Here is a 21,391-nt window from a genome sequence, read left to right as displayed (position 1 = left end):
TTAATAGAAGAATTGTAAATCACAGGTCCACAGAGCCCATGCGAGCGGACAGATATAAGGATGGCTATTGTGGCTGATCACCTGGGACTTAGCTGGACAGGTAAGGGTTTGGAATATTATGATGCTCTAGAGCAGGGGTCTCCAACCTTGGCAACTATAAGACCTGTGGACTTCATCTCCCAGCTTTGCTGGCTGAGGAATTCTGGGAGTTGAAGTCCACAGGTCTTAAAGTTGCCAAGGTTGGAGACCCCTGCTCTAGAAAGTAGCAACCCTCTGAGAGGCTCACCTTGTTGTGTCTCCCTGGATGTGTGTATCTGTGCGTTGATGGAGGGGGGAGGGCAGGGCAAACGTATTCGTCCCAGGTCCATCCTGCTCTGCTCTTCAGCTGAAAAATGGGAAAGAGCAGAGTTCTTGGAGCTCCTGGTATTTTTCAAAAATAAATAATAGAGCTGGTAAGAAAAGATAAAGAAAAACATCCTTCCACACTATTATTGGAGTTAAGGATGGTCCTGTTGAGCTGATGCTTCCGTTGATGCATCCATGTCATTTTTGTGGGCAGCAGCACTACAGTGTCAGAGATATTACCTTTTTCTAGATGATATTTTGTCATCTCAGTCCTTTCTGCAGCCCTGGGGCTGCCTGGAGGCTCCTCTCAAAATGCTACCCAGATTAAGGTCAGCTGAGGCCAGTTAAGGGCTGCTACAACTGGGACACTTGCTTGTATCATGTGGAGTCTTCTCCTATGACTTTGGTATCTCCTTTCTTGCTGTGTAATAAATCATCACAATAGCCAAGCAAGCCACAAAGCCAGATTCTTTTCGTTGTTTCCTACTGAGGTGTTGGAGGCTGCCCAGTTGGCATTCATCTCAGATATGGAAGGGGAAGGATTGAGCATTGCACTTGTTATCCTGGGGGGGGTGGGGGTGGGGATGTTAGGGAGGAGGGAGAGTTATCCCAGACGAGTCCATTCATTTTGCCCTCATTCTGGCCACAGCAGATGTCCTTCCAATTCTGGTCCTTTGATGCAATGCTGGGAGCAAATGGAGCTGGGTTGTGATGATGACAGGGGAGTCTCTGGTCTCAGCTTTGTATATGGAAACTTGGAGTCCAAACCATAATGTTGTATGTTTGGAGGTTGTCAAGGGTTGCCCTCCCCCTGCCTGGACCATTGTTTCAGTCCAGACTGAGACCAACAAAGTAAAAAGAACTTAGAATGGAGAGAAGACCCATAGCTATCTTATCCTCGCTTCCTGAGTCTGCGACTCAAGGTTGTCTCTGAAAATGACTCTCATTATTCTCTGCCTACACCAGGGGTCTCCAAACTTGGCAACATTACGACTTGTGGACTTCAACTCCCAGTGCTGGCTGAGGAACTCTGAGAATTGAAGTCCGCAAGTCTTAAAGTTGCCAAGTTTGGAGACCCCTGGTCTACACTTTTTGACCTTTGAGGTGTGTTGGGAAGTTTAGGCTGAATTTTCTGAGAATAAAAACTGGTGGTGTCATTTGATGTCAGAAATACATTTGATTTTTAAATGGGCTGTTCAAATAAAACACGAATAATTATTTTTTCTTCTCTCTTTCCCACACTGTAGAACTGGCAAGAGAGCTGAATTTTTCTGTTGACGAAATTAATCAGATTCGAGTGGAAAACCCAAATTCTTTAATTGCTCAGAGCTTCATGTTGTTAAAGAAATGGGTTATAAGAGATGGAAAAAATGCTACAAGTAAGTTTAAGATTTGTGTAGAAAGGGCTGCATCTTGAAGTTCCTACTTCCCTACAGGGATATGTGTGAATGAACACTCACAGACCAAACCCCTCTGTGTCCAGAGTGCTTATATTCTTTATCCAACAGCCTTGGTCGTCCAACCTTCGTGCATGTATAGTATTGCAAAGAGACACAATGCCTTGGAGAATAAGTTGCCAATACACACTGTTAAGTGTTTTTGATTTACGCAGCATTGTGCGTTCACTGATAAAAAGACATGCTGGAATTTGATAAATAAGCAATTCAAAATGTACAGGGCACTGCAGCTCATGTGCTCCCATCTCTGACATTTAGTTGATGCCTCCTCTTTTGTTTAGAGACCTCTACACTTCCTATGGGATCGATGAAACCACCTATCCAAAGAATTAAAAGTTGCACAAAATAATTTTAATGTGTTTTGTCCTTTCCCCCCCACAGCTGATGCCTTAACTTCTGTATTAACAAAAATCAATCGGATCGACATTGTAACTTTGTTGGAAGGACCAATATTTGATTATGGCAACATATCAGGCACCAGAAGTTTTGCAGATGAAAATAATGTTTTCCACGATACTGTTGATGGTAACTGAGTTTGTTTCATTTTATGTATTTTTTCCCCAAGTGAGTAACAAATATATATGTTTTTGATCTAATAACATGGGACTTTGAGATTTTTTGTCCACTTAAAATACGTTCTTACTTAACAAAATACATTTTAGGGTATGACTAAACCAGCACTTGTTTTGATTTAACAGAGTTGCAAATTGCTTCTGTAGTCCTGAGGTGCGATTGCAAACTTTGCAGTTGCATTCTGAAACTTCCCCTAATCAGGCAATGAAACTCCAATGTTCCAATTCAGCACCCAGAGTTTTTTCTTGAGGCTGTTAATGTTTTGCTTTCAAACACGGAGGTGCAATCAAGAACAAAGTTACAGCAATTACTTTTTGGCTTTTGACATGTTGCTAGGCTGCTTATGAAATACTGTGCTGGCCTGAACATGCAAGATGAGTATATATGCATGTGTCGACTTGCATATGCATACATCCAAGAATCCATGTTCTGGGGTGCTGCCTCCTGGGGGAGGGAAGCATTTCCTGGCTCAATGCAAGGCATCAAGCATTCCCCGTCTCTGAGCAGCAGGGCTGGCCCCTAAATCGCTGCAATGCAGAAATATAAGTTCTGTGGACATTTTAAGAAATTTGTTCTTGAAATGTGGCTTGTGCTGTTCAATCGTGAAATGGGTTTCTTCCCTCTAAAAAGAATGTGCTTCTCTTGTTTTGCGTTCTGTCCTTCCTCTTCTCCAAGCATCTCTAAAGCTCCTTATCCTCACCAAGACCAGACTGCATCTTAACTTTCTCTCAGTGGATTCAGAGAACCAACCAACCAACCAACATCATAATTAATGCACGTCGCTTCCAGATGCCATATCTCAACGCTGAACGTCCCATTTTTGTCAGATGGGTTAGCCTAATATTTACCTGTGGGATTATGCAACTATACCATTCATCTGCCATTTCATTTCTATGCTGAAACTAAATGCTAGGACAGGCATGGTCAATGCTCAGTCTCCTGCAATGTTTTCCTTACTCTGGCTGTTGTTCTGGATGCTGGGAATAATTTTCTGACAAGCACACAGTGCCACAGTCAATGGTCAGGTTGACATGAGCTGTGGTGGTGCAGTGGTTAGAATGCAGTATTATAGGCTAACTCTGCCTCCTGCCAGGAGTTTGATTCTCTCCGGCTCAAGGTTGACTCAGCCTTCCATCCTTCTGAGGTCAATAAAATGATGACCAGATTGTTGGAGGCAATATGCTGACTCTGTAAACTGCTTAGTTTGGAGGGCTGTAAAGCACTGTGAAGTGGTATATAAGTCTAAGTGCTATTGGTAATTGCCGTGCTTCCTTCTAGTAAACATGAGGAGCACATTCATTGATCCCCTTAGAAGGATGTGGAACCTTCTCTAACATTTAGAGCAGGGGTCCCCAAGCTTGGCAACTTTAAGATTTGTGGACTTCAACTCCCAGAATTCCTCAGCCAGCATGAGACACCCCGATTTCCACATTTTGGAATTCACCTTGATTAAAAATTGACAAGGGCGGAACATGCTGCCTTGGCCATTCCTGTCCTGGGGAACAATGGCTCCTTTGTGTTCATGCTTCTCCTTTCCTTTTCTTTATTTGATCTCAGTGTTTCTGATTGTACCTGTGTCACCAAGATCGCCTGTGTCTCCAAGATCACCAAGGTCTCTTCACTCATCACAATACTCTCCTCTCTAGAGTTACACGATTCCTGGAGTTGATCTATAGATTCTCTCCCCTCCCTCCTTCCCCCACCCCATAGGTTGTCTTTTCCTGTCATAGATCAAGAACTACCTTTTTCTGTCCTACCTGAAATTTATTTCTATTTTCTACATCGAATCCATTTGCAAAGGGCACTGACTAAATTGAAGAATGTAGCACAATAATCATTATGCGTGGTGTTATTAGGTCAGTATTAAAAAGAGATGCCTATAATAAAAATGAAGGCAATTTTTAAAATTCTTGTAAAATATTAGCCTGTTTTGCAGGCAGCTACTTTATTTATTTTTTCCATTTAAACACTGTGAGCCATAATAAAAGCAGAAATGAATTGTTATGCTGCAGATCGCCATTATTCATATATATATAATCGTTGAACCAAAAATTGAGATTCTGTCCAGCTGATTGAGAAATCATCAAAGTAGCTGTGAATAGAGAGAGACCAGCTGCCGGTGTGTGCTGTGCTCCCAGTTCTGCTGACTTCAGTTTGGTTGTGCTCTCTGAAGAATTCTTTGTCCCATTCCTGATTCAATTGTTCTTGCTGTTTCATGCAGTTCTCATGTTCTAAGTACTCAGCCATTCTGAATGCTTGATTTTATGTTACTCCATTCTTCATGGCAATCAGTCCAAATGTGCTGTCTTCCTTAGGTTACCCCACCTTTCAAATGGAACTGGAACCCCCCTCTGGGTTGTGCTTCGTGCCACCCAGCCATTTCCATCAAGATGATTTGGCTAGTGATTTCTCTAGCATAGAATCACCCCTTAGAACTCCTAGTAGACTGAGTGATGTCTTAGCAACTTCACAGGGAAACCTAGAAGAGACGGCTGAAGGACCTCCCGTGGTCATTGAAGAAGACACCTCACTGGAAGATGGCAAATACTCGGTGCCTATAGAAGGAGCCTCTAAAGATGCAGGCCAAAACCCACTGGAAGAAATCCACCTGAAGGATTATCCTCGGTATCTCGGTAGCTATGCTGGAATGCAGATGCTGGGCGAAGAGAGTAGTCAACCCTTAGTGAGGACTGAACGCCACGAGAGAAATTGGTCTGGTACTGATGAGGAGCTGACGGACAAAAAGCTTAAGTCTCTGTTTGAAGATATTTGCCTTGAAGAAATTGCCGAGTCTGAGGAAATGACAGAAGAGAAAGTCTTGTCTATACTTAACTATGTGCAGCAGGCCGAACAGGAAATGTCTTCAATTACAGGTTGGCAGAACGAGGCCCCCCGAGTCAAGGTGGAACCAACGTCTTCAGGACGCAGAATAAGCGGAGAGTTGCTAAATCGATTGGACGACAGGTACGGGGCGATAAGGCTGACACAGCCAAGTCTCAGACTGATCAGTTCTTCTGCTTTTCTCATATTGTGGAGGTTTTTTTTAAAAAAATACGTGTCTTAATTTGTTTCCTGCTAGATGGAAGCATGTAAATATTTGACACGTCAAAAGAAGGGACCAATAGCTTTAAGTATTTAGTTAATGGTATTTTATAGACCAATTCTGATGTTCTCAAGACATAGATATACACTGATATTTAGGGCAGTGAAATCAAAGCCAGCACTTAATCCTCATTCAAAGCAGAGATAGAAAGAATTCTAGGAGACTAAGTGTAGCTCTCAAAGGATTTAAAAGAGCCCAAATATAGAGAGGGGAAGAGAGAGAGGAAGGGAGAGAGAGAGGGAAAGAGAGGAGGAGGGAGAGGGAGGGAGGGGGAGAGAGGGAGGGAAGGGAGGGAGAGGGAGGGAGGGACAGAGAGAGAGAGAGGGAGAGATAGAGAGGAAAGGGGGGAGGGAGGGGGAGGGAGGGAGGGGAGGGAGGGAGAGAGGAGGGAGAGGGAGGGAGGGACAGAGAGAGAGGGAGAGATAGAGAGGAAAGGGGGGAGGGAGGGGGAGAGAGGGAGGGAGGGAGAGGAGGGGGAGGGAGGGAGAGAGGAGGGAGAGGGAGGGAGGGACAGAGAGAGAGGGAGAGATAGAGGAAAGGGGGGAGGGAGGGGGAGAGAGGGAGGGAGGGAGAGGAGGGGGAGGGAGGGAGAGAGGAGGGAGAGGGAGGGAGGGACAGAGAGAGAGAGGGAGAGATAGAGAGGAAAGGGGGGGAGGGAGGGGGAGGGAGAGGAGAGGGAGGGGAGGGAGGGAGAGAGGAGGGAGAGGGAGGGAGGGACAGAGAGAGAGGGAGAGATAGAGAGGAAAGGGGGGAGGGAGGGGGAGAGAGGGAGGGAGGGAGGGACAGAGAGGGAGAGAGGGAGAGATAGAGAGGAAAGGGGGGGAGGGAGTGGCAGGGAGGGAGAGAGACAAAGACAACCAGGCTCTGGGGAGGCCATTCCAAAGCTCCAGAATGATCACCAAGGGTTCCTGCTCCTTGTGGATGTGCCTACAACATCTGGCAATTTTATCAGGATCTTGTTAGCTGTTCCAATCACCTGGGAATACAGAGAGAAAATTTCAGAAGCTGTAGGCTGTTCCCACAAGAATCCAGGATCAACCCAACTGTGTGTCAATATCCATCGGGGGAAATCTTTCTTCCTTTGGAGCTTGTCTGCTGTTCAAAAGCATCTTGTCATTATGGAACAGAGGAGCAAGCCTACTCACCTTGCTCAAGTCCAGATTTATTTCCGAAGAGGATCACGATGATCCTTCAAGACTCGTATTGGCTAGAAGCTAGATACATCCTATGGCATATCTGGAATGATACCAACTTCCAGAGCCACAACTTGTAGATAATTACTTACCTTAGAGCTGCAGTCACAGTTTTTTGTAATCCCTATATGCCAGCCTGTTGAGGAGTACCTGTGGAGAAGTGATTTAATGATACCGTTACTTATTTCTTGGGTTTGGCTCTTCCTCTCTTGCAGCCTTGGTCAATGTAGAGATTCTATTACCTCATATTTCAAAGGGGAAGCAGGAAAACTGGAGACCAACGGGAGCTACTCGGAATCTACGCTAGAAGCAAAGGCTAAGACTTTTGTCCAGGACTCTGTGAACAGTCTAGGGAAACAGAGCGACAAGGAAACTCTGAAACCAAAAATGCAAAGCTCTCTCCGAACTGAGCAGCAAACAATCTCACTAACATCCCACCAGAAATCCTTGCAAGAGGCAAGCAAGCCAGCAGTTGATACACCTAAAACCTCTGTGCCTGTTAGCATGAAAAAGACAAGTTGGAATATTTCTGACAGCAGCAAGCCAAGATCAAAAGCTCAGGAAGACGATGGAATAGCGGCTGCATCAGAACACAAGGTATAAATGCCACAAACTTTGGTTTGCTCAGGGAGGAGGAGATAGGCCACCATTTGCCACTCATTCTTGCTTCTCCTGCAGCTGCCCCTTCCTCCACGTCCCTGAGACGTGGTCGGGAGACGAGCTGCTGCATGCCAGGGTCCCCGTGATGGCCGTGCGGGAATCAAACGCGCAGAGCATCATGTTTTTATTCTGCAGTTCCCCCCCCCCCATCCATTCACCAAACTCCCCTTGATTAAAGCCAGGTTCTCAATGTGAGTGTAGATACACACATAAATGAGGTGCTCGTGCAAAACGGCTGAGCCATGAGGAAAAGTCCCACAAAAGGCAGGAAATGTATGTAAGATCAGAGGTGGGTTTCAGCAGGTTCTGACCAGTTCTGGAGAACTGATAGAAATTTTGAGTAGTTCGGAGAACCGGTAGTAAAAATTCTGACTGGCCCCGCCCCAATCTATTCTCTGCCTCCCAAGTCCCAGCTGACCAGGTGGAAATGGGGATTTTGCAGTAACCTTCCCCTGCCACGCCCACCAAGCCACACCACACCCAAGCCACGCCCACAGAACCGGTAGTAAAAAAAATTTGAAACCCACCACTGTGTAAGATGCATCCACCTTCCAAATGCCATCAAATCATAGCTTAGCCCATTTTGGGGTGGGAGAAATCCCTAGAAAGTGCTTCAGTTGTGTAGCAGGTTGACCTTACTTCCAGCTTGAGGGTGGATTCTCCATGCAAATAGTGCACTTTTCAACCATTCTTTCCTGAAATTCATGACAGAATATGCATTGTTGGCTGGGAAAATATACATAAAGCTGGATGGAGAGCTAAAGCATAAGGGACTATTTTGCCTTGGTGGTCTGCAGAATTAAGCAAAATTCTTGGCATAACTCAAATTTGAAACTGCTTTTCGAAGTAGTGTTTCAAATCCTGTTTAACAATAACAACAACAACAAAAGAAGAACGTGCCACTAATCTTAGTTTGGTCTAGAAAGAGATGGGGCATTGGGCATATAACACTGCGAGAATAGCTTTGGTTTTGGAAAACAGAGCTGTTGCTATAAAATGAAAGGATCTTTGAGGGTAGCAAGGAATAGTGGGGAAATGTGTAAGGAAGGTGTATCTGCACTCTGGTCCCTCCCTGCTCATAAAAAGCTTGTAGACACAAGAGTTTACAGCTGTTGCACAAGCATGTGCAAATCTGTTTTTATGCCATAAACCGGAGTTTTCCAACTTTGGCAACTTTAAGACTTGTGGACTTCAACTCCCAGAGTTCCTCAGCCAGCTTCATCTCTTACACAAGCCTTAAAGTTGCCAAGGTTGGAGACCCCTGCCGTAAACGATATCAAGGCAACATGGCTGTGTGCCCCTCATTTAGAAGTGTGGTCCCTAGGATGGTAGTTGGGGGAGGTGAATCTAAATTTGGGGGAAGCCATTTCTCCTCTCTTCTTGCTCAGATTCATTTTTATGTTTTAAACGAGCCAGTAAAAATGTTACTAAAACTGCATTTATCAGGAGTTGAGTGACAGTGACACTGAATGTGAGATTCAGAGTGATTCAAGTTCAGGTGAAGAGCAGAGGATCGTTACGAGGGTTTATCGCCGGCGGTTCTTTCTGAAGGTATTGTGTGATGGTGGTGCCCCTTGGCATGGAGTGGACTTGGACTGCAGTGCGGATCGTGTGGCTCACCATTAGACACTCTCTTTGTATTGTCCCTTGCACAACCTACAGACCTCTTGGGAGGACCTACCAGATTGCAGTCTGGGTTGTTGCGCATAATCCCGTCCTGTGTTGCATGGCTGTATATGCATGACTCTAAATGCACTGGAATGTAGTTGAATACGCTACATGTGTTCAAAAGTGGTGTAGTCAGTGGTGGGATTCAGCCGGTTTGGGCAAACCGGTAGTTAAATTGATGGCTGGCCCCGCCCCTTCCTGCCCCGCCCCTTCCAGGAGTCCCCACGCACCCCGTTTTGGCTCCCAGGTAAGTGCAGGAAGGCCTCCTAGGCCCAAAATGGGGTGCGGGGGGTGCATCCCTCCTCGCGGCCCATTTACACTCCCAGGAGGCTTCAGGGAGGTCTCCTAGGCCCAAAATGTGGTGCAGGGGGCAGCACGTCCCTCCTTGTGGCCCATTTTTGCTACCAGGGGGTGCAGGAGGCCGAGTGCTGCCTATCACACCCCCTGGCCACACCCACTAAGCCATGCCCACAGAACCTGTAGTAAAAAATTTTGTATTCCACGACTGGGTGTAGTAACTGGGGGACTCTACAGATGGAAAGATAAAATCAGGGGAAAAAGTCAAGGTCCTTGGAAAGGCCTTCAACTTGTCTGTTGCATTGAGAATCAGGAGCCAGTCTGTTCCACAATCAGGGTTGCAGAAGGGTTCAACTATCGATCCTGCTCGTGTTTGTCCATGCATAGTTGATGCCATTTTGCCTTTCATCTTAAGAGGAAAAATGTCCTGAATCATCCCCATAGTTTAATCAATGACGCTCTCCAAACAAATGTGTTAACTCAATTTCTCTTTCTCACAACATTCTTCTGGATATCTTCCTCAAAGCCGCTTGTGTAAATACAAGCACACACAATTACTGCTGTTGAACAGTAAAGAATACTGTGAGCATTAAGGGTGGGAGAGAGATTATTACCAACACCTCCATCCAGACCTGCGATCTAGATCAGGGGTCTCCAACCTTGACAATTTGTGGACTTCAACTCCCAGAATTTCTGGGAGATCCAAGGTTGGAGATCCCTGATCTAGATAGTCCAAACCACAATGTAAACAGAGACATTGGACCTCTTCCAGTTTTGTGCGATTGTGGACCTGTTTGGGCTTTGCTCCCGATCCAGTTTGACAGGAATCCCGGGGACGTCACAAGGCTTCTCGTGAAGGTAGTTCTGGGGAAGCTGATCTGTTGTTGTAGGTTGTGACATTGATTTGCTGGTGCTGTTGGGATAATAACAATGATGATTCAGTTTACATCCTATCTTGTATGAACACTCAAAGCTTCCTCAGCTTTCCCCAGCGTTGTCAAGAGATGGAGTAAAACAAGGACACAGAAGAGTTTGTTAGCATCATAAAGACTCTCAACTCTCTAATCTTTCTATGTGGTTAATTTAGCCCCCAGCCATCCTGGTATTATCTAAGGCTCTTAAAACTCTCATCAGTGAGTGTTTTGCCTAATATGATGATGCTTCCCATACAAGGAAACATCTTGCACAAGCAGTGTGATTGTGTGCTAAATAATGACCAGCTGGAGCTTCTTGAGATAAGTGAGAAGCCTTATCTGCCCAAAGTCATTGGGAATAAAGGAGCTCTGCTTTTTTACTCATCTTTGGAGAGATTCTGGTAAACTGTTTTTCATGAAGAACTAATCTTAGTTCAAGGGTTGTATTAGGACCAGCACAACTAAGCATGGGCTTCTCCTGAATAAAGATCCATAAAATTGTACAAGTAATAACTTTGTCTTCAAAAAAAGATTTATGGAGGATTGAGATGGCAGCAGGGAAGAATTATTTCAGAGGTTCTCAGGGCTATCAAAATGAAGTAGTGATTGTGCCCAATAACTCCCTTTGTAGGGAGTTCTTACAAAACCTTCTCCATGGGTTTAGCCCTGAGTTTCCTAGACGAATTTCCTAGGTATACAGCACCAAATCCACAGTATAAATTGCTCTCCTGAAAGCAGCAGCCACCCATAAATGGCCTTTGACAACATAAGTATATGTTCAGCATGATCCACAGAATTGAAACCATGAATCATGTGTCATAAGACACTCTAGATGTCTGATTGTCTCTAACAAGAAAATCTGGCCTGGCTTGGCATGAGTTTATTGCTTGGACTGGTGTTGAAAAGCAGAGATGGCCCCAAGTGAGTAGGGCTAATCCTTTGACCTGTTCTCTACTAGGGCGAGGAAGCCAAAAACATTCCAGGTGAATCAGTCACGCAAGAGCAGTTCACGGACGAAGAAGGCAATACCGTCACCCGAAAAGTAAATTCTCTCCTGCAGATTCCTTTTTCTCCTTCTTTTTGAGTCCTAAATTATGGATTCTTTGTCCATCAACTGTGTCCTTCCGGACTCGGGCAGAACACGTATCGACTTTTGTTTTTCCTATGTTATTTCTCACAGGTTACCCGGAAAGTATTAAGACGCCTTGTTATCCCACACGTGAAAAAACCTATCAGGGTAATGAAAGAGCTGAGCAGGGTGCAGTGGTCCCTCTGGGCTCAAAACGCGGTTGAGTGGCTGGTGGCTTGCCAATTAACCTCTGCCCCCCCCCGCCCCCCCTAAGGCAAAATGCTTGTGCTTTTAGCAAGTGGTGCGCCTGATCTGAAAGAATAAACTGTGTTTGGCCGGCAGCTGCTCTTTCACCGTCTGGCTCCAAAGGACCATCCCCAAGGCTGTTCTGGCTAGGGGGGCTTTACTAGCAAGACTTGTGAATAACCGTATCTCAGGCTCTTCCCTGTGGGCTCTTTGTTCTTCCCATCTTCTGCCTCCTGGCCAGTTTCATCTACCAAGGGAAGACAGGGTGCTGAGCATTTCCTTTGGTACTAACGAAGAGGATTTGGGAGGGTTGAGGGTGCAAAATTAGACTAAACCTTCCAGAATGAGCCCTCCACCCCATAAATACTGCAGGATGTGCACGAGTTCAATGTGGCAAGGGATCAAGAGTCCAAGCATGAAACGGATTATGGGATGGCCATCCAGTGGTTTTCAACTCCTGGAGACCACATTGGTAGCTATTTCCCCTGATGATCCATCCCATGACCTGGTTTTTCAAGTCCAAATGGATATCCTATCCATATGTTGTCTTCCCTTCTCACAGAACACCCTTATTCTTTTCTTCCAGTGGATCAGTCCTCACACACTGATGGCAATCCAGTTTTCTATTAGCTGGGCAGAAAGATTTTTTTTTTAAAAAAAGAAGACATTCAATCTTTCTAATCACCTGTCTTCTTCTAAATAATAAGGTATACATGACCGCACAAGGCCCAGGTTCTCACCTGGATGCTATTTTTGACAAACTGGAGGATGATTGAGCCTAGGGGTTAACAAACAGGCTATTGCTCATCCTGAAAAGAAGACCCCATTGTTAGTACTTTCCTTCCCTCTTACAATGACACCAGTCCACCAGAAAAGCTCATCAGATCAAACAGCATTTGAGATTGGCTGCAGGTCTTGGCCTCTGGGGCCAGCGGTGAGTTGGGAGAGGTCCATGGACCATCAAAGCCAAAGAGAAGAGAAGGCAGATCCTGGGGATGCTTGATGGGTGTGGGTGAGGGATTCAAATGCTCCTTGGGGGGATGCATACCTAACTATGCATTCACTGGCTATAGCAAGGGAGATGGTGCGGCTGTGGGTGAGACAAACATATCTGCTTGCCAGACATCTGGGAGCTGAGATCTCCATCCTTCTCTGTCACTCCCTGTTCTTGGGAAGATGCTCCTTACACCTGGAATCTGGAAACACCGGGGCAGAACAGGAAATGTCTTTCCCCAAGGCTACCAGGCCCAAGCTGCTTTGGAGTTTGCCCTGCTGACTTGTAAATCTAACATTGAAGTAATAATAATAATAATAATTAAAAGGGGTGTCTGTTTTAATTAGGGGGCAATGGGAGGATGTGAAAAAGAAGGCCAGGTGCATCAGGTTGGATGAGGTGAAGATTTGCAAGAAAACTAGTAACTGTTTACCAGAACTAACAAATCAGGACAAGGAGGATATGAAAACTTTTCTTGGAACAGCAGAAGCAGTATTGAAACTTAAAGAGTCCGTCCCAGGTCTAAACTTTCTCTATCAGTCTGATCTGATTGTCCCCAGTTCTCCAAGGGCTTTGAGGACAATTGTCCAGAATCACAGGCCTGGTTCAGAAACTTCCTAATTTTCTAAGCCCCCCCCCCCCAGCCATGGGGTTCCCCACTTCCTGTTTCCTTCAAACTTTCCCACTGCCTTTCAGAGGGATTAGACCTCAGGGTTAGAAGTTGTAGAAGACCTAAACATAAAAAGCTGGCCAGAAGCTACTCCAATAAAGTCCCCCTCAAAGCTGCTACAGCTCGTCCTCAATTTACGATCACAACTGAGCCCAAATTTATGTTGCCAAGTGAAACTTTTGTTAAGTGACTTATGCCCCATTTTACAATCTTTCTTGCCACATTTGTTAAGTGAATCACTGCAGTAGCTACGTTAGTAACATGGTTGTTAAGTGAATCTGGCTTCCCCAGTGACTTCACTTGTCAGAAGGTTGCAAAAGGACACTGCAACCGTCATAAATATGAGTCCATTGCCAAACATCTGAATTTTGATCACATGACCATGGGGATGCTGCAACAGTTAGGAGTGTGAAAAATGGTGATAAGTCACTTTTTTGGTGTCGTAACTTCAAAAGGTCATTAAATGAACTGTTGTAAGTTGAGGACTACCTGTAACCCTGGATATCCCTCTTCTATATTCCTTAGCAAAGTGCAGCAAAACCTCAAGTGAATGGACAGTTGGGGTGGAGGAAATAGAATTGATAACCTTGACCTAATTGATATCCTTTGTGTAATTATATTGTCAGTGGTTTTCCATGATTTGTCTCCATTGTCTGCCCTTTCTTCAATTCTGTCATTACTCTAATGCAGGGGTGTCAAACTCAAGGCCCGGGGTGCTCCCAGAGGTGCTTAGATCTGGCCCGGGGGGGCTGCCTTGGAATTAGTGAAGGACCGGCCTGTGGTGCTTCTGCCAGTGAAAACAGAGCTCACGAGAGCCGTGCATGGCCCTCCTGAGCTCCGTTTTCATTGGCAGAGAATTGCAGGAGGCCGTCAGAGCCGAAAATGGAGCTCAGAAGCTCATTTTTTAACGGCAGAGTGTTCAGGCCACCACAGGCGCCCCCGACCCAAGTGACGTCATGCTGGCCATGCCCACCTAATCCCCCGAGGTCAAATACAACCCTGATGCAGCTCTCAATGAAATCGAGTTTGACACCCCTGCTTTAATGGCACGGAATGGAGACAAATGGCACAAAGGAACATCATGACGGAAGTGTTGCAGTTGATGTAAATTAGATCAGTTGTCTGGAATGTTGTGGAAATCATGGATTTTCTCCACTATTTAGGGATGAAGTCCAAAATAAAAAGAAAAACAAAATGCCCATGGCATATGCTGTCTGCTGGAGGTCTGAAGAATCAAGGTTTTGACTGTATTGCTAAGCTGTGAATTTTCAAATGGGGGAAAAAAAATATTTGGGGGACTTTTAGTATCTTTATTGCAGATAGGTTTTGCTTTGGCAAATATTCCCTTTTCCCAGTTGCATCTTTCGTGACTAATCAACTTAATGTAAAGCTTTGAACCTTCCTTAAATCAGCAGAATTTGGCTTGCAAAGGGTCTGCTAACTTGGAATCACCCAGCATGGGATATTTGTAAAGCGGGAGAAGAAGTAATGAAATATTCAGAATTCTGTTTGATGTTCAAAAACTTATTTCAGGATGATGAGCCTGGAATTGTGCTACATGTGTCATCATCACACATGTCATCATCTTGCGTGGCTACTGGCTACTTGCCTTTCGCCGCTCCCAGTAGTCTGTGTAAATCAGGGGTATCAAACTCAAAGCCCGGGGCCGGATCCGGCCTGTGGGGTCCTTAGATCCGTCCCATGAGGCTGCCCTGGAAACAGCAAAGGACCAGCCAGCAGTGCCTCTGCCAGTGAAAATGGAACTTGGAAGGGCCACGGGCAGCGCTCCCAAGCTCCGGTTTCGTTGGCAGAGGGTTGCAGGAGGCCGTTGCAGCCAAAAGCAGAGTTCATGAGCCCATTTTCGCTGGCAGTGCGCTCAGGCCACCACAGGCGCCCCCGACACGAGTGACGTCGAGCTGGCCATGTCCCCCGGCCCCCCCAGGTCAAACACAACTCTGATACGGCCCTCAATGAAATTGAGTTTGACACCTCTGGTATAGATTTTACAGTTTAGTACTGATTCCCTGTCTTGTATAACTGCTACGATGAGAGCATCCACTTGATATCTGATGGTGTGTCCTCTTTTTTAAAGCAGGGAGAAGGGTGTAAAGTGAAAATGAAAAAAGAAGCCCGGCATGCAGAGAAGACAACCTACTCATAACAGCCAAACAGTGAATGGTCAGTTGGATATATAACTCTTGTATTCTTCATACTTGGATTAAGCAATTAAGAAATCTTTATGAAGCAATGTGAGACTCAGAGCTTATTTTTTTGGCTTAGCAATTTCTTCGGGGCTTAACAATTTCTGCATTGCCCTTCCATTGTTGGGCTGATGGGGCTCCCATCATTCAGTGAGTTGGGGGCAGTGGTGGGATTCAGCCGGTTCTGTCTGGATCACGCGAACCGGTAGCAGCGACTGCGGGAGCTTCCGCCCACCCGCCCGCCAGGAGACCGACTAGGCCATGCCCATCATGGCCATGCCACGCAGCAACCAGGCAGAGAACCCCTTGCTAAAATTTTTGAAGCCCACCCCTGGAATAACCATGGATTTAGGGCTGGTTGAAGATGGTTGGGGGGGGGGTCAGCTACGTATTGCAACAGAAAGGGCCCATTTTCTAGGTTGACAGGACTTAATTGGTGGAATCTGAATGGAGCCAAAGCTGCCTGATCCTACAGATATGATGGGGGACAGGCAGTCCTTCAGAGGGCTGGGCGTTACGCCATTTAAGTTTAGTCATCTACTAGTAGCCTAATCAGATATGAGTTACATTTTGTAACCTACAAACCAGATAACTTCCAGCTTGGAAAATTTTGTTCTAATCTCATTTGTTTACTTTAGCTCATTGAATTGGGAAACATTTTCCTGAAGAGGTGGCTGAAAATCAAGCTTGTTTAACCAGTGCAGGACTTGAAAAAAACTGGATTTATGTGTTGCTCTGGCTATGCTTCCGTTTTGTTCTAATATAGTACCTGGGGTGGGTAATCCTTGTACTTCAGGTACTAAACCTCTTGGCCCTGGATAACCAGTGGTGGGATTCAGCTGGTTCGGGCTGGTTCGATCGAACCGGTAGTTAAAATGCTGGCTGGCCCTGCTCCTTCCAGGAATCCCCATGCACCCCATTTTGGCTCCGCAAGGAGGCCCATTTTCACTCCCAGGAGGCTGCAGAGAGGCCTACTAGGCCCAAAATGGGGCGCAGGCAGGTGCAGTGCGGGGCCCCTGCAGCCTGCTTTCACTCCCAGGAGGCTGCAAGGAGGCCTACTAGGCCCAAAATAGGGCGTGGGGGTTGGTGCGTTCCCCCGCCCCCCGTGGTCTGTTTTTGCTCCCAGAGCGGTGCAGGAGGCTGGGTGCTGCCTGTCACACCCCTTGGCCACGCCCACCATGGCCACACCCACCCAGCCGGTCATTAGGGCAGAGAACCGCTTGTTAAATTATTTGAATCCCACCACTGTGGATAACCCTCTTGGTGGCAGCTGTACCTCGGGGTCTATGGGCAGCCGAAGCTGTGGTCCAACATGGCCCACTCTGGGCCAGATGAATGGGTCAACGCATTGGGGGCTGTAGGGTGGGTCTTTTATTTTATGGAAGAGATGCAGAATTATTATTTGCAGTTGAAAGACTCACTGCTATTCTAACGCCGGTTTTCTCTTTCTCTTTCTCTCTTCCCCATCCTTTTCCACTTGACCCAAGACTGTGTGCTTTTACTGCCAGTATTCTAGAGAGAAACTCGAGGACGAATGAAATCAACAGGAATTATCAAGTCACGGACAAAAGTGTGTGTGTGCGTGTGCGCGCGTCTGTGTGTTTGCTGCTTCCACACATTAACCGCATGGTTTTTATGTGAAGAACACAACAAAAACAAATTTAATTTAGCATGAGCCAGTTCTACACGAGCATGGAAACCCACTTTCATTCACACCATTAGAGAGGATGCAGCGAGAGAAGAAGGGACGAGTGTCCAGGGTGCTCCTAGACGACAGCTTCACAGAAGCAACGCAAAGCCATGGCGGAACCGAGGAATTCCTGTTGCGAGAGAGATTCAAATGACACTGGAGAATGGTTCAAACTACCGAAAGGCACTAAAAATTATTAAAATCCACAACAGCTCGCCTTATTTTTCTCAGACCCAAACTGTCAGGGTACTAAAATACACCTTTATTTTTTTTCATTTTTTTAAAAAACAAAACAAAACAAAGAAGACTAACATTTGCTTGTCTCATTGTAAATAACACATGTTGTAAATTCTAAAGAGAAGTAGGGGATGCAGGCTGATCAGGCACTGCCTCCTAGTTCACAAACTGAATCCTGCGTTTGCATTGAACAGAAATCAGTGTCTCGGAGGTCCCGCTACACCTGACGGAGTATTCTGGGTGTATCTTCACAGATTCTTGTACATTTAGCGATTATAATGTTTGTATATGCAAAAAGGCTAGCTTGATTTTAAAAAAAAATCTTTAAAATCTGCTGCAAATTTAATGATTCCTAAGATGGGGAATTCCGTAGTTCTGTGAAATCAAGGATTCTCTCCAGAGTACTAATATTTTGATGCATGCGTTCCGCCTTATTTTGATGAACTCTTTTCCAGTTTTGCAAATATATTAGATTGCGACATAAGAGACGGGATCCTGGGGCGCAGTTCATCAAGCACAGCTGCTAAGGAAAGCCTCCTCATTTCTGCTTGCAGTGGGTGGAGGATCGAGGCCGCCTGGGCAGGGCGGCTATTCAGGAGCAGGGCTGCTTGTGGAAGCCTATCCATAACCTCTAAACATAAAGCCCCTCATCTAATGTTTGTTGCTCTTGCCAGTTTTTCTGCTGGAAATGATCTCAAACTTAAACAGACACCATAACATATACAGTAGTTGCTTTTGCAGAGGGCGGGGGGATGCTACCTGTCCTGCTTTCCACTGGGGGAAATGCTTGCAGCTTCCGGCAGTTTGGGGTGATGCTCTTGGGATCCCCAGTGGGGGATATTTAAAAAAAAAGGGGAGGGGGAAGGAAGGAAGAGAATTTCTTAGCTAACAAGAGTGGCAGCACGCTGTAAAAATATTACTATATTGTGTACTGGCTCTAAGATGTAGAATCTTTCAGGAAGCCAATCATGTGTAATCATCCTAGCAGATTAATATTAGGTTGTTAAGGCTGCTGTGTTTTAAAGGGCATTTTTATTTGGGTTTTTGGTGAAATACTTTTAATTTGTTAATTATCTTCATATGGAAACAGGATTTGTTGATAATAGCTCTAATTACATATGTATGAAAAAAAAACCCCACCAACACTGGATGATCTAGTTGATAATTTAAGCATAAAATAAATTGTGTTAAAACCCTTCAATGACATGGCAGTCAGAATGCTTTGTGCCTGGTGTTAATCCCCTGAGCAAGCTTTGCCTTCCCCTTTTGCCCCCTCAGGATTGTGAATTCCTCCACCCCTCCTCAGAAACAGTAACAGTAAAAAAAAAAAAAAAAGTTGGGAAGGGATCTTGTAGGTCATCTAGTCCAACCCCCTGCTCACACAGGAGACCTACACCATTTCTGAAAAATGGCTGTCCAATTTCTTCTTAAAAGTCTCCAGTGATGAAGCTCCCACAACTTTCAAAGATAATTTGTTCCACTGGTTGATTGTTCTCAATGTTAGGAATTTTCTTAGTTCTAAGGTTGTTTCTCTCCTTGATTAGCTCCCATCCATTGCTTCTTGTCTTGCCTTTCTGGGGTCCCACCTGTGCCTTCAGCATCTACTCTCTTTGTTCTTCTTCTTGTTCTGCCTTCTGTATTTCACCTTTCATCCAGGTCTGCCTTTTATCAAAAGTAGATTCCACCACTCCAAATTCTCCTTTTCTTCCCCAGAAGCTCTTGTTTCTCTTCCTTTTCACGCCTGCTGATGGTTGCCTCTGAGATCTTTCATTTCAGACCTTTGGGGGGGGGGCTTGGAAGGGATGGGAATGCTCAATTTTCAGAGCCAAGGACCCTGAGTTTCTCCTCCCACCCACCCACCCCCCCTCCCATCTCATCTCCCTCCTGAGCCAAGTGCTTCCGGATCCTGGATCCTAGGCAGGGGTAAAATCCAGCAGGTTCTAGACAACCGGTAGCGGAAATTTTGAGTAGTTCGGAGAACCGGCAAATGCCACCTCTGGCTGGCCCCAGAGTGGGGTGGGAATGGCGATTTTGCAATATCCTTCCCCCAGGAGTGGGAAGGGAATGGGGATTTTGCAGTATCCTTCCCCTGCCACGCCCACCAAGCCATGCCCACAGAACCAGTAGTAAAAAAAATTGAATTCCACCACTGATCCTAGGCCTTCCTCACAAGCACCAACATTTCTGTACTTCAAGTGATCAGTGAACCATTAAGAGGGTCTGGAGTTTGTTTTACTGATGCACAGCGGAAGGGTGACTGAATCACAGATGGAGAACAAATATAATTCTGGAATTACAAATGAAATGAAAGTAGTAACTTTCTGTTTTAGGGAATGGTAAGATTGCCAACAATTGTATCATTTAATAATCAGTGGGAATGCTACCTATTTTAAAGAAAATTTAGTCACCGAGCTGACTGCCACGTAGAACACTGAAGGGACTGTAAGGATTGTTTTGGGAGCCTCTTGAGACTTTTCCATTCTTTCAACAAGACAATGGTTGGTTGATGTATAAATTGTACTGCTTATCAATATAAAAACTACTATTTCAGTAAGGAGAGGATGGATTGAAATTATAGTGTTTTCTTAATCCTTTTGCAAACTATTGTTCTTTTGAGAAGTTTTCTGGAAGACCCTGGATTCACACCTCTTGTGTTATTTGTGTAATGCCCAAGGACTTTCAGACTCTCATCAGATTTTTTTAGGTGAACACCAGATCAACAGTTGGGTAATTTAACATTACTATTTCTTCCATTCTCATTTGCCCTTCCTTCCTTCCTTCCTTCCTTCCTTCCTTCCTTCCTTCCTTCCTTCCTTCCTTCCTTCCTTCCTTCCTTCCTTCCTCCCTCCCTCCCTCCCTCCCTCCCTTCCCTCCCTCCCTCCCTCCCTCCCTCCCTCCCTCCATCCATCCATCCACAGTGCTTTACAGTCCTCTCTAAGCAGTTTACAGAGTCAGCACATTGCCACCAACACTCTGGATCTTCATTTTACTGACTTTGGAAGGATGGAAGGCTGAGTCAACCTTGAGCCGGTCAGGATTGAACTCGTGGCAGTCAGCAGAATTAGCCTGCAATACTGTATTCTAACCACTGCGCCATCACAACTCCATTATGGCCAATGACCAGGGATAATTTTCTGCTCTGAAAGAAGGTCTAAAATGATTATTAATAAATACTGTCCAACTTTTTTAAAATCCAGGGGTTCTCCATGTCTGATACAAATATCAATATATAGGGGACCACTGTTTAATTTCTATCTTGAAGCTATTGAAAACGTGCATTCATCGAACAAACATAGACTGGGGTGAGTGAATGAGACAAGCTCTTTGAGCCAGAGAGAGGAATGAAGAATTTTGCAAGCTGATGATTAGTGAAAATGATCTATTAAATTTGGGGAGAATTAACTGACAGATTCTGTGGAGTGGCACATTCATCTCTTTGTTGAGTTACTGGGGAGTTGGGGGGGAGGCTGACAACTCAAGCTGACTCACTGATCACGTAATCAGCAAATGGGGAGACAATATTCTTTAAGGAGAAGCTCATTTAGCAGCAGTACTCTTTAGAACAGGGGTCTCCAAACTTGGGAACTTTAAGATTTGTGGACTTCAACTCCCAGAATTCCCCAGCAAGCATGGCTGGCTGGGGAATTCTGGGAGTTAAAGTCCACAAGTCTTAAAGTTCCCAAATTTGCAGAGCCCTGCTTTAGAAGAAGGAGAGGCAACTGGAAGAGTGGAGATTAGGAAAATTAGTAAGAATAGGGGAGTGTAAAGCAGCAAATTAGTCTCATATCCTGTTGAAAAGACAGGCACAAGGAAACACTAATGATTTACTAGGTGTGCTGTGCTTGTCTTAAACCAGAAAGGCAAGCTAATCATACAAATGCAAACTTCTCTCCTTGCTGAAAGAGAAAGTGAAAGTCCAGAGGCCAATGTTTTCTTCTTAAAGACTGGTCAGAGAAGATAACAGATCTTCATGAAGGCCAGCAGGACACAATCTCTGAGGAGGGTAGAGCATCTGTTCAGGAGGGAGGGAGACAGGATGGTTTCAAGGAGAAAGATGACATCCCAATGGGAATA

At 45.3% G+C, this 21,391-nt stretch overlaps 1 protein-coding gene across 27 annotated transcripts in view; it reads left to right on the top strand.

The window, feature by feature from the left end:
* ANK3 (ankyrin 3) overlaps positions 1–18,518 on the top strand; it is a 286,682-nt gene extending 268,164 nt beyond the window's left edge. For 16 of the 27 annotated variants that reach the window (XM_087872279.1, XM_087872283.1, XM_087872293.1 and 13 more), the window contains 10 exons: positions 26–100; positions 1,593–1,724; positions 2,184–2,327; positions 5,249–5,339; positions 6,887–7,268; positions 8,778–8,882; positions 11,169–11,252; positions 11,391–11,447; positions 15,282–15,367; positions 16,878–18,518. In XM_087872279.1, the coding sequence (XP_087728405.1) occupies positions 26–100; positions 1,593–1,724; positions 2,184–2,327; positions 5,249–5,339; positions 6,887–7,268; positions 8,778–8,882; positions 11,169–11,252; positions 11,391–11,447; positions 15,282–15,350 (1,139 nt within the window). In that variant the 3' untranslated portion in view covers positions 15,351–15,367; positions 16,878–18,518. Of the gene's footprint in view, positions 1–25; positions 101–1,592; positions 1,725–2,183; positions 2,328–4,690; positions 5,340–6,886; positions 7,269–8,777; positions 8,883–11,168; positions 11,253–11,390; positions 11,448–15,281; positions 15,368–16,877 lie in introns of all 27 variants that reach the window. The other 11 variants (XM_034435340.3, XM_034435341.2, XM_034435339.2 and 8 more) reach the window with 6 other exon arrangements.
* Positions 18,519–21,391: the final 2,873 nt, after the last annotated feature.

This window comes from Pantherophis guttatus, chromosome 6, assembly GCF_059756535.1.
Source record: "Pantherophis guttatus breed Tessera chromosome 6, ASM5975653v1, whole genome shotgun sequence".
NCBI classification, from domain to species: Eukaryota; Metazoa; Chordata; class Lepidosauria; order Squamata; family Colubridae; genus Pantherophis; species Pantherophis guttatus.
This window is presented reverse-complemented; position numbering and strand designations above follow the sequence as displayed.